This window comes from Talpa europaea (genome assembly GCF_964194135.1).
Source record: "Talpa europaea genome assembly, chromosome: 9".
NCBI lineage: Eukaryota > Metazoa > Chordata > Mammalia > Eulipotyphla > Talpidae > Talpa > Talpa europaea.
The window spans coordinates 115,771,842-115,791,020 of record NC_140076.1 but is presented as its reverse complement, the minus strand read 5'-3'; the positions used below and the strand labels follow the sequence as shown (position 1 = coordinate 115,791,020).

Here is a 19,179-nt window from a genome sequence, read left to right as displayed (position 1 = left end):
CCTTCCACCTCCCCAGAGTGCAGGTACTCAGGTTCAGGGAGACAAAGTGGAAATAGTCAGAAGTTGGAAATTGCCCGCCTTCCAGCTCTGCCGCAGCCCTGCCTTCCTCTCCCTTGTGCTCGCCGAGCCTGGACGCACGCTGTTTGCGCTTTGGGGACGAGCCTCTGGTGTGAACAGTGCGCCTCTCCTAGGCCTTGCTTTGAAATGCCCTCCTATTCTGCACGGTTGCTCCTGACCTGGACTTGGTAAGGCTCTCAAATAGTTCTAGCAGGCCCGTGGCTTTTGTTAGCAGTGTTCTCTCATGAAATTTCCTTCTGAGAATCCCTCCAGAGAGCGATTCTTAATTACATGGCTCCTGTTCCTCCCTGTTCTTCTGCATTCTAGACCCATGAGTTCTAGCCTTCGTGCCTTCTCCCAATCCCCCAGTTCCTGGGGTGCGTGTATGATAAGGGGAGCGGTGCTGGTGGCGGAGAGGCTGCTGTAGATGCTCAAGTTCTCAAACATGAGGTACTGATTATAATTTGCTCCCCCTGTGGACAGTTGTGCACGCGCGCAACTCACCACGCTTCAGACGATTAGGACTCAGCTGCGTTTGGCGAGCACTAGGATGTGCGAGACCCTCTCGTGCACGTGACGTCACACAGTGTGTGGCAACAGTGAGAAGTAGGTTTTTTTTTAAAAAAGATTTATCTATGCATACAAGAACTGGGGTACAGGCTAGATGTGCAGGAGGGTGAGAGGATCCACCAGAGACAGAGCAGGGAACAGAACAGGCAGACTGACTGAAATTCGCTGCTGAGGGGAGCAGCGGGGAGACAGGAGAGGTCTGCTGTACCATGTGGGTAGTTCCCTGGTTGGGAATTGAACTCGTGCTGCAGAGGCTGCGGACAGCTTCATAGGCTGTGTCTTAACCCCTTGCGCTCCCAGGGAGGCCCGAGAAGTAGGTGTGTTTTCAAACCCGCTTTGCAGTCGAGGAACCTGAAATGCAGAAGGCGCATGACTTGCATAAGTTGACACGGCTTGTAATGGCAGAGCCAGGGTTTTGCAGCCCAGCCACCGCATCTCCATGCCCAGGACCCGCCATTAGACGTTGGGCGCTATGGGGCTGGGCGCGGCATCCTGGAGACCCGCACCCCTTCAGCGGGGATGCCAGCACCTGCTTAGCTCTTCTCTCCTAAACGCAGCCTGACATGGCGTTGCAGCCCTTTACTCCTGGGACCTCTGAGTCTACCAGGGATGAAAGTAACCTGTAGGAGACTTTAATACTAAATCAGGCGAGAGGCTCAGAACCTGTGTGTGGAGTGCAATGTGGTAGGAAATACCGTTTAAAGAGGAGAAGAAAAGGCTGTTGTTGGGCATTGAAAGGGAGACGAGCGGGGAGCGCACAGGTAGAAAAGCACTTGCAGAATCAGAATCGCGTCCCTGTCTACCTGAGGAATCTGTGCACGTGCAGAATGGCGCTGTGCGAGGACACGCGGGCGTGGACGAAACGGAGCGGGTGCTGTGGGGAGGAAGCGTCATGGGGTGGGAGGGGAGCTGCCTGGGAGGGAGGGCCCTCCTCATCTGAGCTTGAAGGCGTCTGGGAAGACAAAGAGGAGGTGTCCGGGCAGAGGGGACGTCTGAGGATGCCCCACTAACAGCGTCTCCCTCTCTGTCCCTTCCCCCCTCCAGTTCGCAAGCACGAAGTCTGGCTGTGGCCATGGGAGACACGGCGGTGGAGCCTGCCTCCCTGACGCCCACTTCTGAGCCCTCTCCTGGCCCACCAGGGAACAATGGGGGCTCCTTGCTCAGCGTCATCTCGGAGGGGGTCGGGGAGCTGTCGGTGATCGACCCTGAGGTGGCGCAGAAAGCCTGCCAGGAGGTGCTGCAGAAAGTCAAGCTGCTGCACGGGGGCGCCCCGCTGGGGCTGCTCAACGGGGAGGGCGCGGACAGTGAGATCCGGTGCCTGGACGACCCACCTGCCCAGATACGGGAGGAGGAAGACGAGGTGGGGGCCGCGGTGGCCTCGGGCGCAGCCAAGGGAGCAAGAAGGCGGCGGCAGAACAACTCGGCCAAGCAGTCTTGGCTGCTGAGGCTGTTCGAGTCCAAACTGTTCGACATCTCCATGGCCATTTCGTACCTGTACAACTCCAAGGAGCCCGGCGTGCAGGCCTACATCGGCAACCGGCTCTTCTGCTTTCGGAATGAGGACGTGGACTTCTACCTGCCTCAGTTGCTTAACATGTACATCCACATGGACGAGGACGTGGGCGACGCCATCAAGCCCTACATCGTCCACCGGTGCCGCCAGAGCATCAACTTCTCCCTCCAGTGCGCCCTGTTGCTCGGGGCCTACTCTTCAGACATGCACATTTCCACGCAGCGACACTCCCGTGGGACCAAGCTCCGGAAGCTGATCCTCTCGGATGAGCTGAAGCCCGCTCACCGGAAGAGGGAGCTGCCCTCCCTGACCCCGGCGCCGGACACAGGGCTGTCTCCCTCCAAAAGGACTCACCAGCGCTCTAAGTCGGACGCTACCGCCAGCATCAGCCTCAGCAGCAACCTGAAGCGCACAGCCAGCAACCCGAAAGTGGAGCACGAGGACGAGGTAACCCTTCTGGGGGGCCCGGCGACGGGGTCCCCTCACGGGCTTCTCCCTCCTTCTCTTCCCTTCCCTCTTCCATTTCACCGCGACTCAGCAGGGAGGTCAGAGTGGAAAAGACCTCAGGGCCCCCTGCCCGAGCTGCCTCCCTCACAGAGGAAGGACTTGAGACGCAGATACAGTGACTTGCCCCAGGCCGCATGGCTGGGGTGTCCTTACTAAGCTGCGGGGCCATCTCAGCTGCTGGTGGGGGGCCCGGGCGGAGCCCCCCACCTTGCCCTGAGAACAAGGCAGCTGAGAACCTCTCTGGGCAGGAGCCTGGGAGGGAAAGGGACTGTGCTTGGGGATTTTGTGTGCTTGGGGAGGGGGAGATGTTAAATAGAAACCCCAACTTTATTCCCAGCCATGCCTCCTCATGCCCTCCCCGCTGCCCCCCCCCAGCTCCCCAGAGCCCCCACTCTTGTGGACCCAGCTCAGGTTCACTCCCTGTGGCCCCGGCACCCGCCCCCTGGCCTGCCTTTGCAGGGGGGGGGCGGTGGCTTGGGGCCTTGCTGGGTGACTTTCCCACCCCCAAGCACAAAGGGAAGTGGGAGGGAGCCTGGCTGGGGTAGTCCCGGCCTCACCTTGAAGGCCCCAGGAGGGGCTTCTCGGATTGGATTGTGCTCAGGGAGCAGGGACCGGATAGCAGGGGAGGCTGCCTGCGGCACAAGCAAGTGTCTGTGACCTGGCGCCCCAGCCCCGCTCCCATCCTGGCTGCCAGCCCAGCCTAGAAAGAGGCGAGGAAAGAGCAAGGAATTTGCACTTGTTGGAAAATGTGTGTAGTCGCGAGGCCGGCCTCTGCCTCTGAGGAGCACGTAACCCTCCCACGTTCCTGATGCACTGGGACTTTCAAGAAGGAGGTCAGAGTGCCCGGGAAGGGAAGAGGCCCAGGGAAGGACGCTCCAGAGCCTGCTCCCTGGAGGTTCAGTGGAACGTCATGGTAACTTACGTGCGGCTAACAGCGCTCACATTTATTGCGTCTTGCTCTGTGCCAGGCATCTCGTCAGGGGCTCCCGCTGGCCCAGGAGACAGGATTCTTTTGCACTGAGGAAACAGGCCCGATGGTTTGCCCAGGTACCTTAACTGGTGAATGTCTGACCGTGCCTCAGGCCCGCAGCTGATGCTCCTGGTGGCTCGGCCGCGCTGTCTTCCCTTTGCTCTCGGCATCTGCTCCCTGGGGCCCTCAGCTCTCAGGGATCATTCGGGGGAAGCGGCAGGGCCCTCCTGTTGCAGAGCCAGAGCAGGCCATTTCATTGGTGGTTGAGTTGGGCAGAGAAGCCCGGGGTCCGTGCCGAGCAAGGAGAGTCATGTGGATCTGGGGGACCAAGGTCATAAGGGTTTGGGGAGCGCCTCTTGGGGTCAAGCAACAGTGGGCATGGCTGGAAGTGAATCCCGTGGCAGCTCTTGTCAGACTTGGCTTCTCTCTGAGAGTCTGGCTCCTCTCGGTGAGGATGTCGCCGCCACCATCCTCGTCTTAGGATCAGGAGCTCTGCCGCCTCGGGGTGACCCTCCTCTTGCACTCAGCTCCTGCCAGGATGGATTGGGGGTGACACTGTGAGGAGGTGCTCTGTGAGCGCTTGTCCTCGGGGGCAGCTTCTCCAGCTGCTGTTCTTCCTAACCTGGCTCCTTTGTCTGGGTCACTAGATCCAGGAGAGGAAGGAGATCTCTGGCCAGGCCCGCCTCGGCCATCCGACGCGGCAGAATGAGACTCCTGAGTCCACCCGGGCTCGGGAAACGTGAGAGCAGAAGCGAGAGGGAGTAAGTGGGCCTGGCACTGGCGCTTCGGCACAGGGGTCTCCCCCAGTCCCTGCGGCATCTTGAGGTCATCCGTCCGGGGTCTTGTCTGCAGAGGCCAAGAGAGCTGGCTCCTCTGCCGGTCTTGCAACATTTATTCATTCAGCAGATGGGGTTGTGCTTGGGCGGTGAGGCGGCCGGGAGAAGGCTCCCGCCATCCCCGGAGCTTTCAAGGTGTTGCAGCAACCCCGTTATCTTGGCGGCTCTTTATTTGTGACTCTTGATCTTGCTTCCCGACAGCACTGATGTAGTAGTCCTGATGGGTTGTGGTGGGGTTCGTGACCCTTGAAAAGTTGTTTCCTGCACATAAAGAGGTAGTGCAGGCTACTGAAACTGCTCACACAGTCAGCTGAGATGAGCGCGGACTCTGGAAGGAGCGTTTCCGGGGAGACCCTGCTCCCCGTCTCTGGCTCTCCTGGGGGCTCTTAGCTTGAGCCTGTGCTCCTCCCCCGTTGTGGAGCTGGGGGATGAGAAGGGCCCAGGCGCCTCTGTGGGGCTCTCCTCCTTGCAGCCTGCGGGATCCCATCCGGGGTTCTTTTCGGCAGAGCAGAGGGCTCTAGCCCCCCATTCTCCCGTCTCCCCCCACACAGTCCGCCCCTTCGGTTTTTAACAGCTCTGCCTGCGCAGCTTTCCTTCCCATTTGTAACCAGACAGCAGCGACTTCGGCACAGGGTGGGGTGCGGGGAGCAGCCTGGGTGCCACCTGTGCCCCACACGTTGGCATGCACGGCAGACCAGCTGCAACCTTTGCACAGAGAAATTGCTGTGCTGGGTGCCCTGGGCCTTCCAGCCCAATGGGGCGTGATGTCAGCCACTTGGCTGGGACTGACTCAGTGGGAATGACTGGAGCCCACAGAGCAGGGCGGAGCAGGCCCTCTCTCCCTCCCTCCCTCCCTCCCTCCCCCCAGGCTCTTCTGAGTCAGGCAGGACCTGTCCGCAGGAGCAAGGGCTTGGGCCTTGTTCTCCTGCAGCCCGCCCCTCCCCAGCAGAGCTCGAGGGTTCTGGCTCATCCCTCCACCCAGGGCAGAAGAGCTGTTGCCTGGGGAGAGTGTTTGGCATGACTTCTCCCCCAGAGTGCCCTCTCCCCAGATTTCCCTGGAAAGACCTCCAGCTGGAGTCACATTTAAACACAGACTCCAACTAAGTTGAGGCTTGAAATGCTGATGAGGGGTGGGGGTGCCTCCCTGGTGGCGCAGGGGTTAAGCCTCAGCACTGTGAAGCTGTCCACAGCCACTGCAGCCTGAGTTCGATCCCCGGCCAGGGGATCCCGCATGGCAGCAGACCTCTCCTGTCTCCCTGCTGCTCCCCTCTCTGTCTCTGGTGAGTCCTCTTGCCCCCCCCCCCACCTCTGGCCTGCACCCCAGTTCTTGTATGCATTAATAAATAAAATCTTTAGAAAAAAAAGAAATGCTGATGGCGATGTGGACACTGGGCCACTGCCCTCTGCCCTGGGAGCTCCAGGACTTTGTCTCTGAGCCAGGCCCCACCCCTCCTGCGGGTTCCTGCCTGGTCTAGTCCCTTCTCCTACCCTGGGAGGCCTTGGGGGGTGAACCCGGGAGGGGCCTTGTGCAGGAGCTGTGGGACCTGGCGCAAGCGAGCCAGCCCTCCCCCGCGCCTGCTCAGACGCCAGAGAGGCTCCTGGTGAGGCTCGGGTCACTCTGTGCTGAACTCGGACAGCTGCTGCCCGACTGTTCCATCTCTTCAGATGGGCCAGCGAGGGCCCCGCTCCCCAGCGTAGTCGGAGGACAGCATCTGTTGAGCTTCGGGAATAGTGGTGGGCGCCCGCGGGGCCCTGGACGGCCACAGGCCCCTCCCGCGGGGGGATTTCTCCTGGGGTCTGGGCCGGTCACGCAGATTCAGGCTTCCCTGGTGGGATGGGCTGGTCGGAGCTGGGCCCGGCTGGACCCCGCAAGTTGCCGGCCACTGGGTTTCCCGGTCTGGGGTCTTGCAGCTGTCACATTCAGGGGGGTCTCCTCAGAGAAGGGTTTGCTTGAAGGTGTGCGCGAGGAGAGGCGAGGAGAGACGGCAGGGCCGCCTGGCAGGGCGCTTTCCCCCTCACGGACCCAGCTTTGCCGGGACTGGCGGGGAGAGAGTGAGCGCGAGGTCCGCGTCCCCTCAGCCCTCTGGCCTGGAGCCCTGAGCCGCGGAGCGGGCCGGCACCCGGGAGCACCTTCTTTCCCGAGAGCAGAAAGGTGGAGCGACACGGAGGAGCAGCCATCCAGATTCCGCTAAATTCTCTGCCTTTGTCTCTCTCCCTCCCTCCCTGCCCTCCTCTGCCCGCCCCTCTGGCCTTTCCCAGGAGCTCTCCTCCAGCACCGAGAGTGTTGATAATGCGTTCAGTTCCGTAAGTGGGGCCAGGCTGGGACGGGGTGGCAGGCTCCCCCAAGGCCGCATTTCCTCTCCGTCCCCAGGCCCCCAGGCCCCCAGGCCCCCGGGTCCCGGGTCAAGGCTGGAGTTAGCAGGTGCCTTTTCCTCCTGGGAGGCCACCCTGCCCCTCCCAGGCCTGGGGGAGTCCCCTGCCCTTTGTCGCCAAGGCCAGGGCCCGCCCCAGCTCAGCTGATCCTCCCGGAGACGCTGGCGCCCCCGCCCCCCTGCCAGGTCTCGAGCAGAAGGTGGGGGCGGTAGGACTGATCCCTGGACTGGAGCCCGAGCTGCTGGGCAGAAACGCCAGGCCCCTCCTCCGCCGGCACCGTCCTGGGCGCCCGCAGCTCTGCTCAGCGTCTCCCAGGCCGGCCCTGCGGGGGCGCCCGCGGGAGCAGAGCAGGTTGGGCCTGAAGGACAGTCTCGCCTCCCCGCAGGGCTGCTGCTTCACTTCAGCCGCGCTTCTTCCCGGCCTGGTTTCCCTTCCCCGCTCACAGCCCGATGGGGTCCTCTCTTGTTCCCGCTGAACTAGCCAGGACCCTCGGTCCGAAAGGCCCAGACCTTGTTGCTGGACAGAGACGTGAGAGGAAATGCTGGACCCTCTGGGCATTCCGATGATTTTTCACCTTTTTTTTTTTTCCTGTCTCCGCAATCAGTTTCCTCTGTTCTGTGCTGATCCCCTCCCGGTCGTGCCGCCCTCCCCTCCCACGGGGCAGACCTCTCTGAGGCCAGGGTCACGTCCCCAACACGCTTGCCTAATTGGGGGGCCCGGCCCACATGCTGGTTGGAGGAAGGGAAGAACCTGCCTTTCTAGTGTGAGGCGGCCCTGCGTTGATTGGGGGTGCAGGGCCTCGGGACAGTGACCATTGGCCACCTGAGAGGAAGGCTCGGGGATCACCCTGAATGAAGAAAGGGGTCTCCAGATTTCTTCTTCCTTCCTTTTTCTCCACCAGGCCCCTGGGATATTTCCAGGGAGCACAGGAGCCTGGTTCTGTTGTCTTCTGTTATCTCTTTCCAACCCTGCTCCCCAGAGCACTCCTGACTGACTCAGACACCCTGAGTCGTCGTGAGGGAGCCCTGAGCCAGCCCCCGTGGGGTGGCGGTGAGAGGTGAGCTGTTCCTCTGACCCTGGCTCTGGTGCACGTGCAGAGGTAGGCCTGGTTCTGCCCAGCTTCCAAAAGAAGCTCTTTTTTGCAGTGTGAGGGCATGAGGGTAGGAATTCTCAATCAGGAAGCTAAGCAAGACACACGAAGGGAGAGGGAGAGCTGGTGAGTGAACTCCTGCTCCTGTCAGAAGGAGGAGGTGCTGCTCTGACCGCGGGCGGCGGGCCGGGTGGGCCTCTGGGCCAGGGCCCCTCCTGGGGAGAGCCCTGCTCCTCTGGCTGAGGCCCTCTCCTGCCACACCCCTCACCCAGACTGCCTCGCTCTTCCTGGGAGTGCCCAGAAGGGTGCTGGCGGGAGCCCAGCCCCGGGAGGTGGGAGAGAGGGTGCAGGGAGGAAGCACAGCGAGAGGCAGGCCTCCAGGGCCGCTGTCCAGGCCAAGAGCAGCTGTTGCCTTCTCCGCCCGCGCCCCTGCCTCCCTCCTCCATCCGCTTCTGCCCGTTGATGACTCCATAGTGTCCGGTCGGCCGTCCTCTCCCCCCTGCATGTGTGCTGCCCCTCGTGGGGTCTGGGCCATGGGCGTTGGGGGGGCCATGAAAACAATGAAAGTCATTTGAAAAGTGAGTCATCCTGGGGGGGGGATGTTAGCTCAGAGCCCCCTCCTCAGCCTGGTGGGCCTCAGAGACCCCGCCTGAGGACCCACGTGGGGAGAGGGACACTGTCCTTGTGAAGGGCCCTCAGGGCGAGCGGCCATCCCTCTGGCATCCAGAGAGCCTCCCTGGGGGGTGTTCCTCACCCTCCTCGCACCCTGGGCCGTTCCTGAGGAACTCCCGTGCTGGAGGGAGGGCGCCGCGCTCTGGACTCCCAGCCCCTCACCCTGGTCAGCCTGGAGGGACCGTGCTGGTGCTGTCCCCGGCCCAGCGCGGGTGGGCGGGCGGGCGGGCAGGGCCTGCGGGCAGGAGAGGCTGAGCGGGTCAGCCGCCCTCTCCTATGGTTTCTTCACCGTCTTTTGCTTCACACCAACCCTACAGCCTGTCAGACTGGCGCCCGAGCGAGAGTTCATCAAGTCCCTGATGGCGATCGGCAAGCGGCTGGCTACGCTCCCCACCAAGGAGCAGAAAACGCAGCGGCTCATCTCCGAGCTCTCCCTGCTCAACCACAAGCTGCCTGCCCGAGTCTGGCTGCCCACCGCCGGCTTTGACCACCACGTGGTCCGCGTGCCCCACACCCAGGCTGTTGTCCTCAATTCCAAGGACAAGGTAGGTGGTCTCTGTCCCAGAACCTGACCTGACCCTGCTCTGCGGTCGTGGGGCTGGTGCCCGTGCCCAGAGCTGCCCCACGGCGTCCTGACGCAAGGCAGGGTTCATGTGCGCATGTTCGCCTTGACTTTCCTGCCCTGGGGCTGCGAGCCCTCTTGTCCCCTTTTTTTTTTCCCCTTAAATTTATTTATTTTTATTTTTTTAAAGATTTACTTATTTATGCATACAAGAACTGGGGTGCAGGCCAGAGATGCAGGGGGCAAGAGGATTCCCCAGAGACAGAGTGGGGAACAGAACAGAAGGATCTACTGAAATCCACTGCTGAGGGGAGCAGCGGGGAGACAGGAGAGGTCTGCTGCGCCATGTGGGTAGCTCCCTGGCCGGGGATCAGACTCGGGTCATCATGATGCTATCTGGAGACTCACCCCGTGGACCGCCAAGGAGGCCCCTGAGAGCAGGGGAATCTGTTTCTAGGATCTTTTCTGATCGGCGTGGACAGGGCTGAGAGAAGGATGCTGCATGTGTCTGGGGGTGGGAGAGGCGGTAGTTCCATGACTTCGTTCCAGAAGTGTTGGAGGCGGAGAGCCCTCCTCGGGACAGTGTCCAGCTTTCCCCCAATTTTTTTTTTTTAAGATTTATTTATTTATACAAGCGCTGGGTACAGTCAGAAGCGCGGGAGGGTGAGAGAATTCACCAGAGCCAGAGCGGGGAGCAGAGCAGGCAGAAGGACCGAAGGACACTGCTGAGGGGAGCAGCGGGCGGCAGGAGAGGTCTGCGCGCCATGCGGGACCCTCCTCCGGTGGCCGGGGAGCGGCCGGGGATCGAACCGGCGCTGCAGAGGCTGCGGGCATCCTCGCAACCCAGCGCTCAACTGCTGCGCCACCGGGGAGGCCCTGTTTTGGTCTCTTTAAGATAAGCCCACAGAACCTTCTAGGCCTCTCTCACAGGCTGTAATTGAGAAGTGTATGAGTGTGTCACACACACATTCTGAAGCTCAGCCAGCGCATTTTTTTTTTTTTTTTTTTTTATACAAGCACTGGGTACAGTCAGAAGCGCGGGAGGGTGAGAGAATTCACCAGAGCCAGAGCGGGGAGCAGAGCAGGCAGAAGGACCGAAAGACACTGCTGAGGGGAGCAGCGGGCGGCAGGAGAGGTCTGCGCGCCATGCGGGACCCTCCTCCGGTGGCCGGGGAGCAGCCGGGGATCGAACCGGTGCTGCAGAGGCTGCGGGCAGCTTCGCAACCCAGCACTCAACCGCTGCGCCACCGGGGAGGCCTTCAGCCAGCGCATTTTGAAGCCTCCTGCACTCAGGCAGACACTTCTCTGACAGGCTCCTGGCGTCGAGTCTGAGGGCGAGGGTCCGGTGGGCCCTGTGAGCTCCAGTCCAGTGTGGACTTGGGCGCGGTGGTAGAGGTAGACTGCAAGTACTATTCTCACTCCCTCCCCACCAGGCTCCCTACCTGATCTATGTTGAAGTCCTTGAATGTGAAAACTTCGACACCACCAGTGTCCCCGCCCGCATCCCTGAGAATCGGATCCGGAGCACCCGGTCCGTGGAGAACCTGCCTGAGTGCGGCATCACGCATGAGCAGCGGGCGGGCAGCTTCAGCATCGTGCCCAACTACGACAACGACGATGAGGCCTGGTCAGTGGATGACATCGGCGAGCTGCAGGTGGAGGTGAGCGTGCCAAGCAGGTGGCCGGAGCTGGCCGAGGCCGATGCCCCGGTGCAGGTGTGGGTAGTGGGGTGCAGGCAGGAACAGTCTGCTCAGCTGGCGTCTGGTTCAGGTGATGCGTAGGGGAAAGGTAAGAGGAGCTCCCGGCCCAGGGAGGCGGCACAGTCTGGTGAAAAACCCTTCCTGCACACTGCTGTACGAAGTGTCTCAGGCAGACAGGGAGCGGGAAGTTGCCCACCAAGAGATGCTCACTGAGGCCCTTCTTTGTGCCAGCCTGCGTCCTGGTGCCAGCGGGCGAGATCGGCCCCTGCCTGCAGGGGTGAAGGCCTAAAGGAGGGAGCGAGGCTGGTCACAGGCAGACGTGGTCTGTGAGAGGAGGGGGCAGTGGGAGCATTTGAGGGTGGGGTTACCACTTCAGATTTGGGGTGGGGCATACCTGAAAGTGGGGAGGAATTAGGTGGACGGAGTATTCCAGGTGGAAGAACAAAAACCAGACCGTGAGAGAGAATTTGGGGCTCTTTAGCACCTGGAAGAAATTTTGCTTGGCTGTGATGTGTGGTGTGAGGTGAAGAGTGGCACCGAGGGGCTTCCGAGGGGCTCGTATGCGGGAAGGCTTTGGACTTTGTTGTGGGCTGGTGGGAAGCGGAACAGGGTTTTTATGCAGGGCTGAGATTTCACTTTGTGAAAAAACAATATTTGTTCTGGAGCTTTTAAAAGTCCAACTGTGGAGGCTGGATGCAGACATTTAAGGAAAAACGAGTCATGAGATAGTGAAGCCACATGTGGAAGCTCCGGGCCCACAGGAGAGGGTAGGATTGAGAAATGGTGAGCGCCCCACTCTGAGCGGCTCCATCCTGCACCCTATGGGAGGGCGCTGGGCAGCTCTCGGGATAAGGCTCTGCAAGCTTCAGTGCTCGGGAATCTTCTGGAGAACCTGTTAAAAATTCAGACTTCAGATCACTTTTCAGCCACTCTGGTTCCACGTGTGGTGGGACGCGGGACTATTTCAGCAGTGAGCCAGCTCGTTCCGGGGCAGGTAGCGGCCAGTGAGAAACTCCCTGTGCCCAGGGGCTGGGGCCCAAGTGGGCAGGATGGCATGTGGCCAGGGAAGCTTGTGGAGTAAAGTGTGGAAGGCAGGGGTGAGGCTGGCACGGGAGGTGATCTGTGGAGGAGGTGAAAGAAGCAAGACCTGTGCTCTGCGCGGCTCACCTGCAACCCCGCTCCCCCAGCTCCCCGAGGTGCACGCCAACAGCTGCGACAACATCTCCCAGTTCTCCGTGGACAGCATCACCAGCCAGGAGAGCAAGGAGCCCGTGTTCATCGCAGCAGGTGACATCCGGTACGGCCAGGCCACCGAGCCGCTCCGCTCGCTGTCTGTTCCCCTTAGGCACTGCCCGCCTGTCCCCACCGGCCTGCGTCCTTCTGCTCCCTTTCTCCTTACTCTGCCCGCGTCCTGAGGCCCCCAGACTTGAAGTAGCAAAGGTGCAGCCTGAGAAATGACTGGGCTGCTACAGAAGGACAGTAAATGTTAGAAGGCCTCCGGGGATGAATGCACCCGACGGGGAGTTAGAGCAGGTGTCTGTTGGGGTCTGAGGACCGCCGTTTCCAGGGTGCGAGAGCGGGGGGCTCTCCAGAGCCACACCTGTCCTGAGTCAGAATCTTGGTAAAGGAAGGGGGTGGGCAGGAGAGCCCACGTTTAAACACATCTGCAGGGCCTCCCTGGTGGCGCAGGGTTGAGCGCTGGGTTGCGAAGCTGCCCGCAGCCTCTGCCCCGCCGCTTCCGTCCCCGGCCGCCGGCGAGGGTCCCGCTTGGCGCGCAGACCCCTCCTGCCGCCCGCTGCTCCCCTCAGCAGTGTCCTTCGGGCCTTCTGCCTGCTCTGCTCCCCGCTCTGGCTCTGGTGAATTCTCTCACCCTCCCGCGCTTCTGACTGTACCCAGTGCTTGTATAAATAAATAAATAAAATCTTTTAAAAATAAAAATTAAAAAAAAAAACCACATCTGCAAACCAGCAGGTTAGCAGAAAGCATCCGTGGTGCTTCCTCCCGTGAGTCTCGGCCCGGGTTGTCTCTGTGCCCGGAACCAAGGAACATTGCATTGGAGTGGGGAGGCTCTGGGGTAGCCCCTCCAGGCACTGATCCCGTCTCTTCCCACTAGCCGGCGCCTGTCGGAGCAGCTGGCTCACACCCCCACCGCCTTCAAGCGAGACCCCGAAGACCCCTCTGCTGTCGCTCTCAAAGAGCCCTGGCAGGAGAAAGTGCGGTGAGTTGGTGGGGGTGGGCTCTGCTCCCTGTCAAAGCTCACCCGGACATCCGCAGTATCCAGCCTCCCTCAAGTTCGTCAGACCCCCAGGCCGGCTGAGTCGTTGCCTGGCAGGGAGAGTGGCTTGGACTCTTGGCGGGAGCTTGTCCACGTCCTTCCCCTGGACACCCTGGCCTCTCTCTCCTCAGGCGGATCAGAGAGGGCTCCCCCTACGGCCATCTCCCCAATTGGCGGCTCCTGTCAGTCATTGTCAAGTGCGGAGATGACCTCAGGCAGGAGCTGCTGGCCTTCCAGGTGTTGAAGCAACTGCAGGTAAGAGGAGGGAGAGAAGGAGGGAGAACCGGGCCTCCCTGGTGGCGCAGGGGTTAAGTCTCAGAGCTGTCAAGCTGTTTGCGCCCTGAGTTCGCTCCCCAGCCAGGGAGCTATCCACATGGTGCCGCAGACCTTTCCTGTCTCCCCGCTGCTCCCCTCAGCAATGGATTTCAATAGATCCACCTGTTCTGCTCCCCACTCTCTCTGGTGAGTCCTCTCACCCCCAGCACCTCTGGCCTGTGCCCCAGCTCTTGTATGAATTAATAAATAAATGAAAAAAAGAAAGAAAGGAAGGAAGAGGGAGCCCCACACAGGCGTCTCTGCAGGGAGCCCAACCTGGAGACAGCTGGTGCCCAGGGGTAAAGTAGATGCAAAAGGCGGCTCCCGGGACGTGGGGCTCTGCAGCGGCCCCTAGCGGCCGGCGGTAGCCTGCGCCTGCCCTGCGCTTAGCAGAGGCCGTGGGGCCTGGCTCTGCCCTTTAGAGCAAAGCTCCCCCTGGCCTTGGACCTGTGGGTTGCCATGGGCTGAGGTGTGGGCCCCTCGCCCCGGCGTGGTCGCCTGCAAGAATCTGATCTCTTTGACCCAGTTCTGCGTGGAGAATATTTTCATATTCTAGACAGGCTTTCTCAGAAACTAAATCCTTTTAGTTTACCCTCTGCTCTTGGAACTTGTTTAGTGGCCCCTGCCCTCCCTGATGGGAGGTGCCCATGAGCTTCCCCGGGTGCTTTTCTTCCTGTTTCTTGCCTTATTTTTATATTTTCCCCACATGCCTTTGTAGCGCGCATCCCTGTGTCTCGTGGGCCCTGGGCTTCCTTCCGGATTTCCCTGGTCCTCGGCGGGGTCACTGGGTTTCACTCACTTGATGGCCTAGAGTCACAGCCACCAAGGAGAGGCACCACTTAGGGCTGGGGGCAGAGGGGCGCCTTGGCCTCCTGCCTGGGTCTGGAGAAGGACCAGCGCCCCGCGCTCTGTCTCCACAGTCCATCTGGGAGCAGGAGCGCGTGCCCCTGTGGATCAAGCCATACAAGATTCTGGTGATCTCGGCCGACAGCGGCATGATTGAGCCAGTGGTGAATGCCGTGTCCATCCACCAGGTGAAGAAGCAGTCACAGCTGTCCCTGCTCGATTACTTCCTGCAGGAGCACGGCAGTTACACCACTGAGGCTTTCCTCAGTGCCCAGCGCAACTTCGTGCAAAGTTGTGCCGGCTACTGCTTGGTCTGCTACCTGCTGCAAGTCAAGGACAGGTAGGTGAACGCTGCCCCTCGTGTGTCGCTCTCACGCGTCCCCACCTTCCGTGGTCAAGGTGTAAAGACGAAACAGCGTGTTTTAAACGGAGACCGGCGCGGTCAGGGGGCGTTAGTCCGGGAGGTGGCTTGCAAAGGGGCCCAGAAGGGCAGGGTTCACGGAACGACCAGGGTTTCGGTGAGCAGGGCAGGGCCTTGAAGGCCAGGAAGAGGGGGGCCAGGAGAGAGCGTGGGGGGCAGATGCTGCAGGCAGAGGCAGTGCTTCGTGTGTTTAAAGCTTGGTCTGTGCTCGAGGCCAGGCCAGGAAGGCCTTCATCAGGGGGCCGGGGAGTTTTATTTCGCAGGCGGAAGAGCGACATGATCAGTCTCTGGTTAACGAGCGCATCCCATGGTGCTTCGGGTGAGGTTGGGTGTCACCGGCCCTTTAGTAACAAGGCAAGAGGCAGCAAGGCCTGGCCCGGTGGTGGCGGTGAGCGGGGCAGAGGAGCGAGGTAATGGGGAGACGCAGTGGAGACAGGCCAGGCTCCCGGCCGAGCTCTCCTTACTGCAGCCCGTGATGTCCAGATGGCGGCCCCGCGTGTCGTTTTGCTCAGTCATTTCTTCCCGTATCGTCTGACCTTTGTGAGGCCCAAGCCTGCGTGCCGCCGGTGCCGATGTGCCGTACAGCCCGCTGAACCGCGGGCCCTGCTTTCTGAGATTGCCCCGGACGGCGCTCAGGGTCGGCCCGCATGCCCGTGGGTCGTGGGGGCACAGCCAGAGCTCGCAGGGCAGCTGAGTGGATTCTGGCGCCTGCTGCATGCTCATCACGGCCTGGTGTTCCCAGGCTGAGACCAGATGAAAACCCCGTCGGACGGATGTTTCCTCCTGAGGGAGCCAAGTCAGGGAGCTTTCAGAGCTGCGCTCGCCCACCCCAGCAGCCCTCAGACGGAGCCGTCGAGGCTGAGGGCCAGAGAGGGCCACTGAGGACGTTGGCCGCCCCCTGGGGACTGTTCCTGAAGTCGGATTGGAGAGCTGGGCCCGGAATAGGGGGCAGGGAAGCAGGCGCTGGTCAGGCTCCGGGCTGAACTGTGGGTGGTGAGCATGTGTGGGAGATTAGGGTCTGGGGCGAAGGCAGCTGATGAGCCTCTCCTGTTCATTCAAAAAAGATGGGCCCTGAGCGGAATCAGCCACTGTGACGAAGGGCCCTGGGGCTGGGCCCGGACCAGAAGTGGGTTTGGGGTCACTTCAGTGTCTCAGAACAGTCAGAGCATCCCCAGCGGTGGAGAGAAACTGCCCCTCCCGACCTTGGGCTTGCAGCAAATCAGCGACTTCTCGGGGGGGGGGGGGGGATCCTTGTCCTCTGCTGGGGCATCGGACCCTCCCGGGCACTCGAGGTTGTGCCTGCGCGCCCTTCCAGAGGGAGGACTCTGGAGCTCTGGTCGCCCTCTGTCCCCTTTCTTTGGTCAGCCAGAACCCAGACCAGGTGCCCTCAGGCTGGAACTCTTGGCCTAAAAAGCTTACAGAGGCTTGGCCAGGCTTGGCCGCGCTGCATGGGCCGGGCCTCACACGCTTGCCGCGTTGGCGGGTCCTCCTGCACTCGGCCTGGGGTGGGACTCACAGAGGCCCCGGGTTTGTCTCCGCGAGCCCCTGGCGGAGCTCAGCTTGCCCTCGAGGCCCCCAGCCGCTTCACAAGTAGCCCTCCCGTCCTGCTTGCCCTGGGGGGAGGGCCGCCCCCCTGACCGGCCTGGCGGGAACTGTAAGAAGCGCGGGTGTGTCCTGAGCAGAGGCCCCCCTGAGCCAGGTGCGCGGCCTCGGGCTGCGCTGGGCCTGGCTTCTGGCTTCTCTACTAGGCTGGGGCCGGTTGGCGAGTTCTCGGGAAATGAGGGATCTGAACCCATTTTCACTGAGCTGCTCATAGCAGCAGCTTCAGGCGCCGTGGCCCTGACCACCCAGCGCCGCTTTCCTTCGTCATTTCCTTTCTCCCCACCGCGGGGTGGCGCGGGCCCAGGGCCCAGGGAACTGCCCCGCCACCGTGGCCCGGCGCCCCAGGCTCACCGCCGCCGCTTCTCCCCGCCCCGCCGCAGGCACAACGGGAACATCCTCCTGGACGCAGATGGCCACATCATCCACATCGACTTCGGCTTCATCCTGTCCAGCTCCCCCCGGAACCTGGGCTTTGAGACGTCCGCCTTTAAGCTGACCACAGAGTTTGTGGACGTGAGTGGGGGGGCGCGGGGGCTCCCCCAGAGGAGGGGCGAGCGGAACAAACGGCAGGGCCAGCGTAAGGCTGGGTGTCGGGTGTCGGGGGCTCCCGCCTGCCGGAGAGTGGGCGAGTCGGGGCCCGGCGCAGCTGCCCCAGGGAGGACGGCGTCCCGCGGGCTCCGGGCCGCGGCCCACGTGCAGCTCCCCTCCCGCCAGGTGATGGGCGGCCTGGACGGGGACATGTTCAACTACTACAAGATGCTGATGCTGCAGGGGCTGATCGCCGCGCGCAAGCACATGGACAAGGTGGTGCAGATCGTGGAGATCATGCAGCAAGGTGGGGCTGGGGCGAGGCCGGGCCTCGGGATCCCCGCTTTCCTGGGCCCTGGGCGTGGAGCTTCCAGAAACCTGATTCCTGAAACCTGGAGCCTGGGGGCAGGGTTCCCAGGGTCCCTCTCGGATCCAGTGTTTCCCCGACCCGACCCGGCAGAGCCACGCCTTGGGGTGGGGTGGGGGGCAGAAGCGGCAGACGCCACCTCCTGGGCACTCAGGGCCATCCCTGTGTCCCCTCCCGTCTGGCTCCGAGCTTGTCTCCTTCCTTTGACCTCTTGGCCAGGCCAGGCTTCCGGTCACCACTTTCCTCCCTATTGGCCTTGACCTCCGACCCCGCTGTCCTCCGCCCTTCCTCCCGTCTCACCTGTGCCTCCAGGCTGCCGTCCCGGACCCTCCGGTCCTCTGGGCCCTGCCCCACCCCCAGGGCTCAGCTGCCACGCCCGAGCTGCCAGTCTCCCCTCCCCGCCCCGCCCCGCAGGTTGCCGGCGTTGCTCGGGAGCGTCCCCGTCTGGCCCCGTGATGACGGTGGCCCAGGTCGTCTGTGAGTGTCAGGCGTAGCGTAGGCAGAGACCTGCGACCAGATAAGTGCCCGGCTCAGGGCCCAGGCTCAGGGCCCAGGCCCCGGCCACCCTCCCTCCGAGGAGCAGGCGTGCGGGGCGCAGGTGGGCTCAGGACAGGGCCTCCCGCCGCCAACGCGGCCCCCTCCCCCCGCAGACGCCGTGCGGGGCAGGGCTCTCTGAGGGGCAGGGGAGGGGCACTTCAGACACCCCAGCGGTCTGCTCGGCTGCTACCCAGCCCCCTCCTGGCTCCCCGTGACCCTCTGCCCGCGTCCCCAGGCTCGCAGCTGCCCTGCTTCCACGGCTCCAGCACCATCCGCAACCTCAAGGAGCGCTTCCACATGAGCATGACGGAGGAGCAGCTGCAGCTGCTGGTGGAGCAGATGGTGGACGGCAGCATGCGCTCCATCACCACCAAGCTCTACGATGGCTTCCAGTACCTCACCAACGGCATCATGTGACCCTCCCGGCCCCCGGAGCGCCGGGGGGGGGGGGGGGGGGTGTTCAGGGCTCTCCCCAGGAGAGCCCCGCCAGAGAAGCCCCAAACCAGGAGCCCCCGCCCAACCGTCCACCCAAGGGGCATGGAAGGCGAGAACGACAAGGATCATGTGGTAACTGCAGAGCTGGCCGGGGAGCGGGAGGCGCGGCCCCGACAGTATTCCCACCCGACGGCCCCGGAGACGCGAGGGGCCGCGGCGCTTCCTGCAGGCGTCCGTCGTCCGCTCCGGGCCCCGGGAAGGGGCAGGAGGTTCTCGGTACTTAGGACTCGACCCTGTGCTCGGCCACGCTGCTGCCTGTCGCCTCCTGTGGGCGCGCTCCGGTGCAGGCGCTCGCCGCGGGTGCGGGTGCCGGTCCCGGGGCGAGGGAGCCCCGGTCTCGAGGGCCTCTGCCCAGCCTCGGGGAGTCCGCGCCCCCCCCACCGGGGAAACAGCCCTCAGTTTTTTAATTTTTGTTTGAAATAAAGTCCTTAGTTAGCCACCCGCGTCCCTGCCGAGTTGCCTTTTTCCGGTGACGGGGGAACAGCCGTGTCCAGGAGCTACAGGGGCCCCGACGGCCGAGGCGGGGGACAGTCGTGCTCCCCTACCTGCCCGGTCAGCCGCCGCCTCCCGACTGGTTGTCACCCCGCCCCGTCCAGGCCGCCCTGGCCGAGCTGCACGGAAAGAAGAGCCTGACGCGGGATCAAACCACGAGCAGTTTAATGGGCGGTTCCCGTCCGGCGCCCCCAGTTAGTATCGTCGCTACGAGAACGCAGGATTCCTGAGAGCCGAGCCTCCTCCCCGGAACCCCCTTGACAGGACTCATCCCTACCAGCCCCCCTGGAATTCTGGGGGAAAAATAAAGACAAGTGAAAGGCACTGCAGGGCGGGGGCTTGAGTGCCGGGGGGCCCGGGGGTGCTCGGGCAGGGCAGGGCGGAGGAGCGGCAGGGCGGCCGGGGCCCGTCTCCGCCGGGCAGCAGCAGGAGGGTCGTTAGTGTCGGGCTC

General features: G+C 62.5%; 1 protein-coding gene across 4 annotated transcripts; it reads left to right on the top strand.

Moving 5' to 3' along the window:
• Positions 1–1,684: 1,684 nt before the first annotated feature.
• Positions 1,685–18,667, top strand: PI4KB (phosphatidylinositol 4-kinase beta; the record flags this gene model as incomplete). Of its 4 annotated transcripts, XM_084243689.1 has the most annotated exons (12): positions 1,700–2,587; positions 6,713–6,757; positions 8,906–9,133; positions 10,584–10,811; positions 12,038–12,147; positions 12,964–13,068; positions 13,257–13,380; positions 14,361–14,626; positions 16,690–16,822; positions 17,024–17,144; positions 17,619–17,681; positions 17,977–18,667. In XM_084243689.1, 12 exons carry the CDS (start codon positions 1,700–1,702, stop codon positions 18,156–18,158), a joined length of 2,493 nt encoding a protein of 830 aa, XP_084099815.1. In that variant the 3' UTR covers positions 18,159–18,667. The 4 variants fall into 4 exon arrangements, with proteins under 4 accessions (XP_084099818.1, XP_084099815.1, XP_084099816.1 ...); XM_084243692.1 differs by lacking the exon at positions 6,713–6,757 and having other exon boundaries at positions 1,685–2,587; XM_084243690.1 differs by lacking the exon at positions 17,619–17,681.
• Between the last annotated feature and the right edge of the window lie 512 nt (positions 18,668–19,179).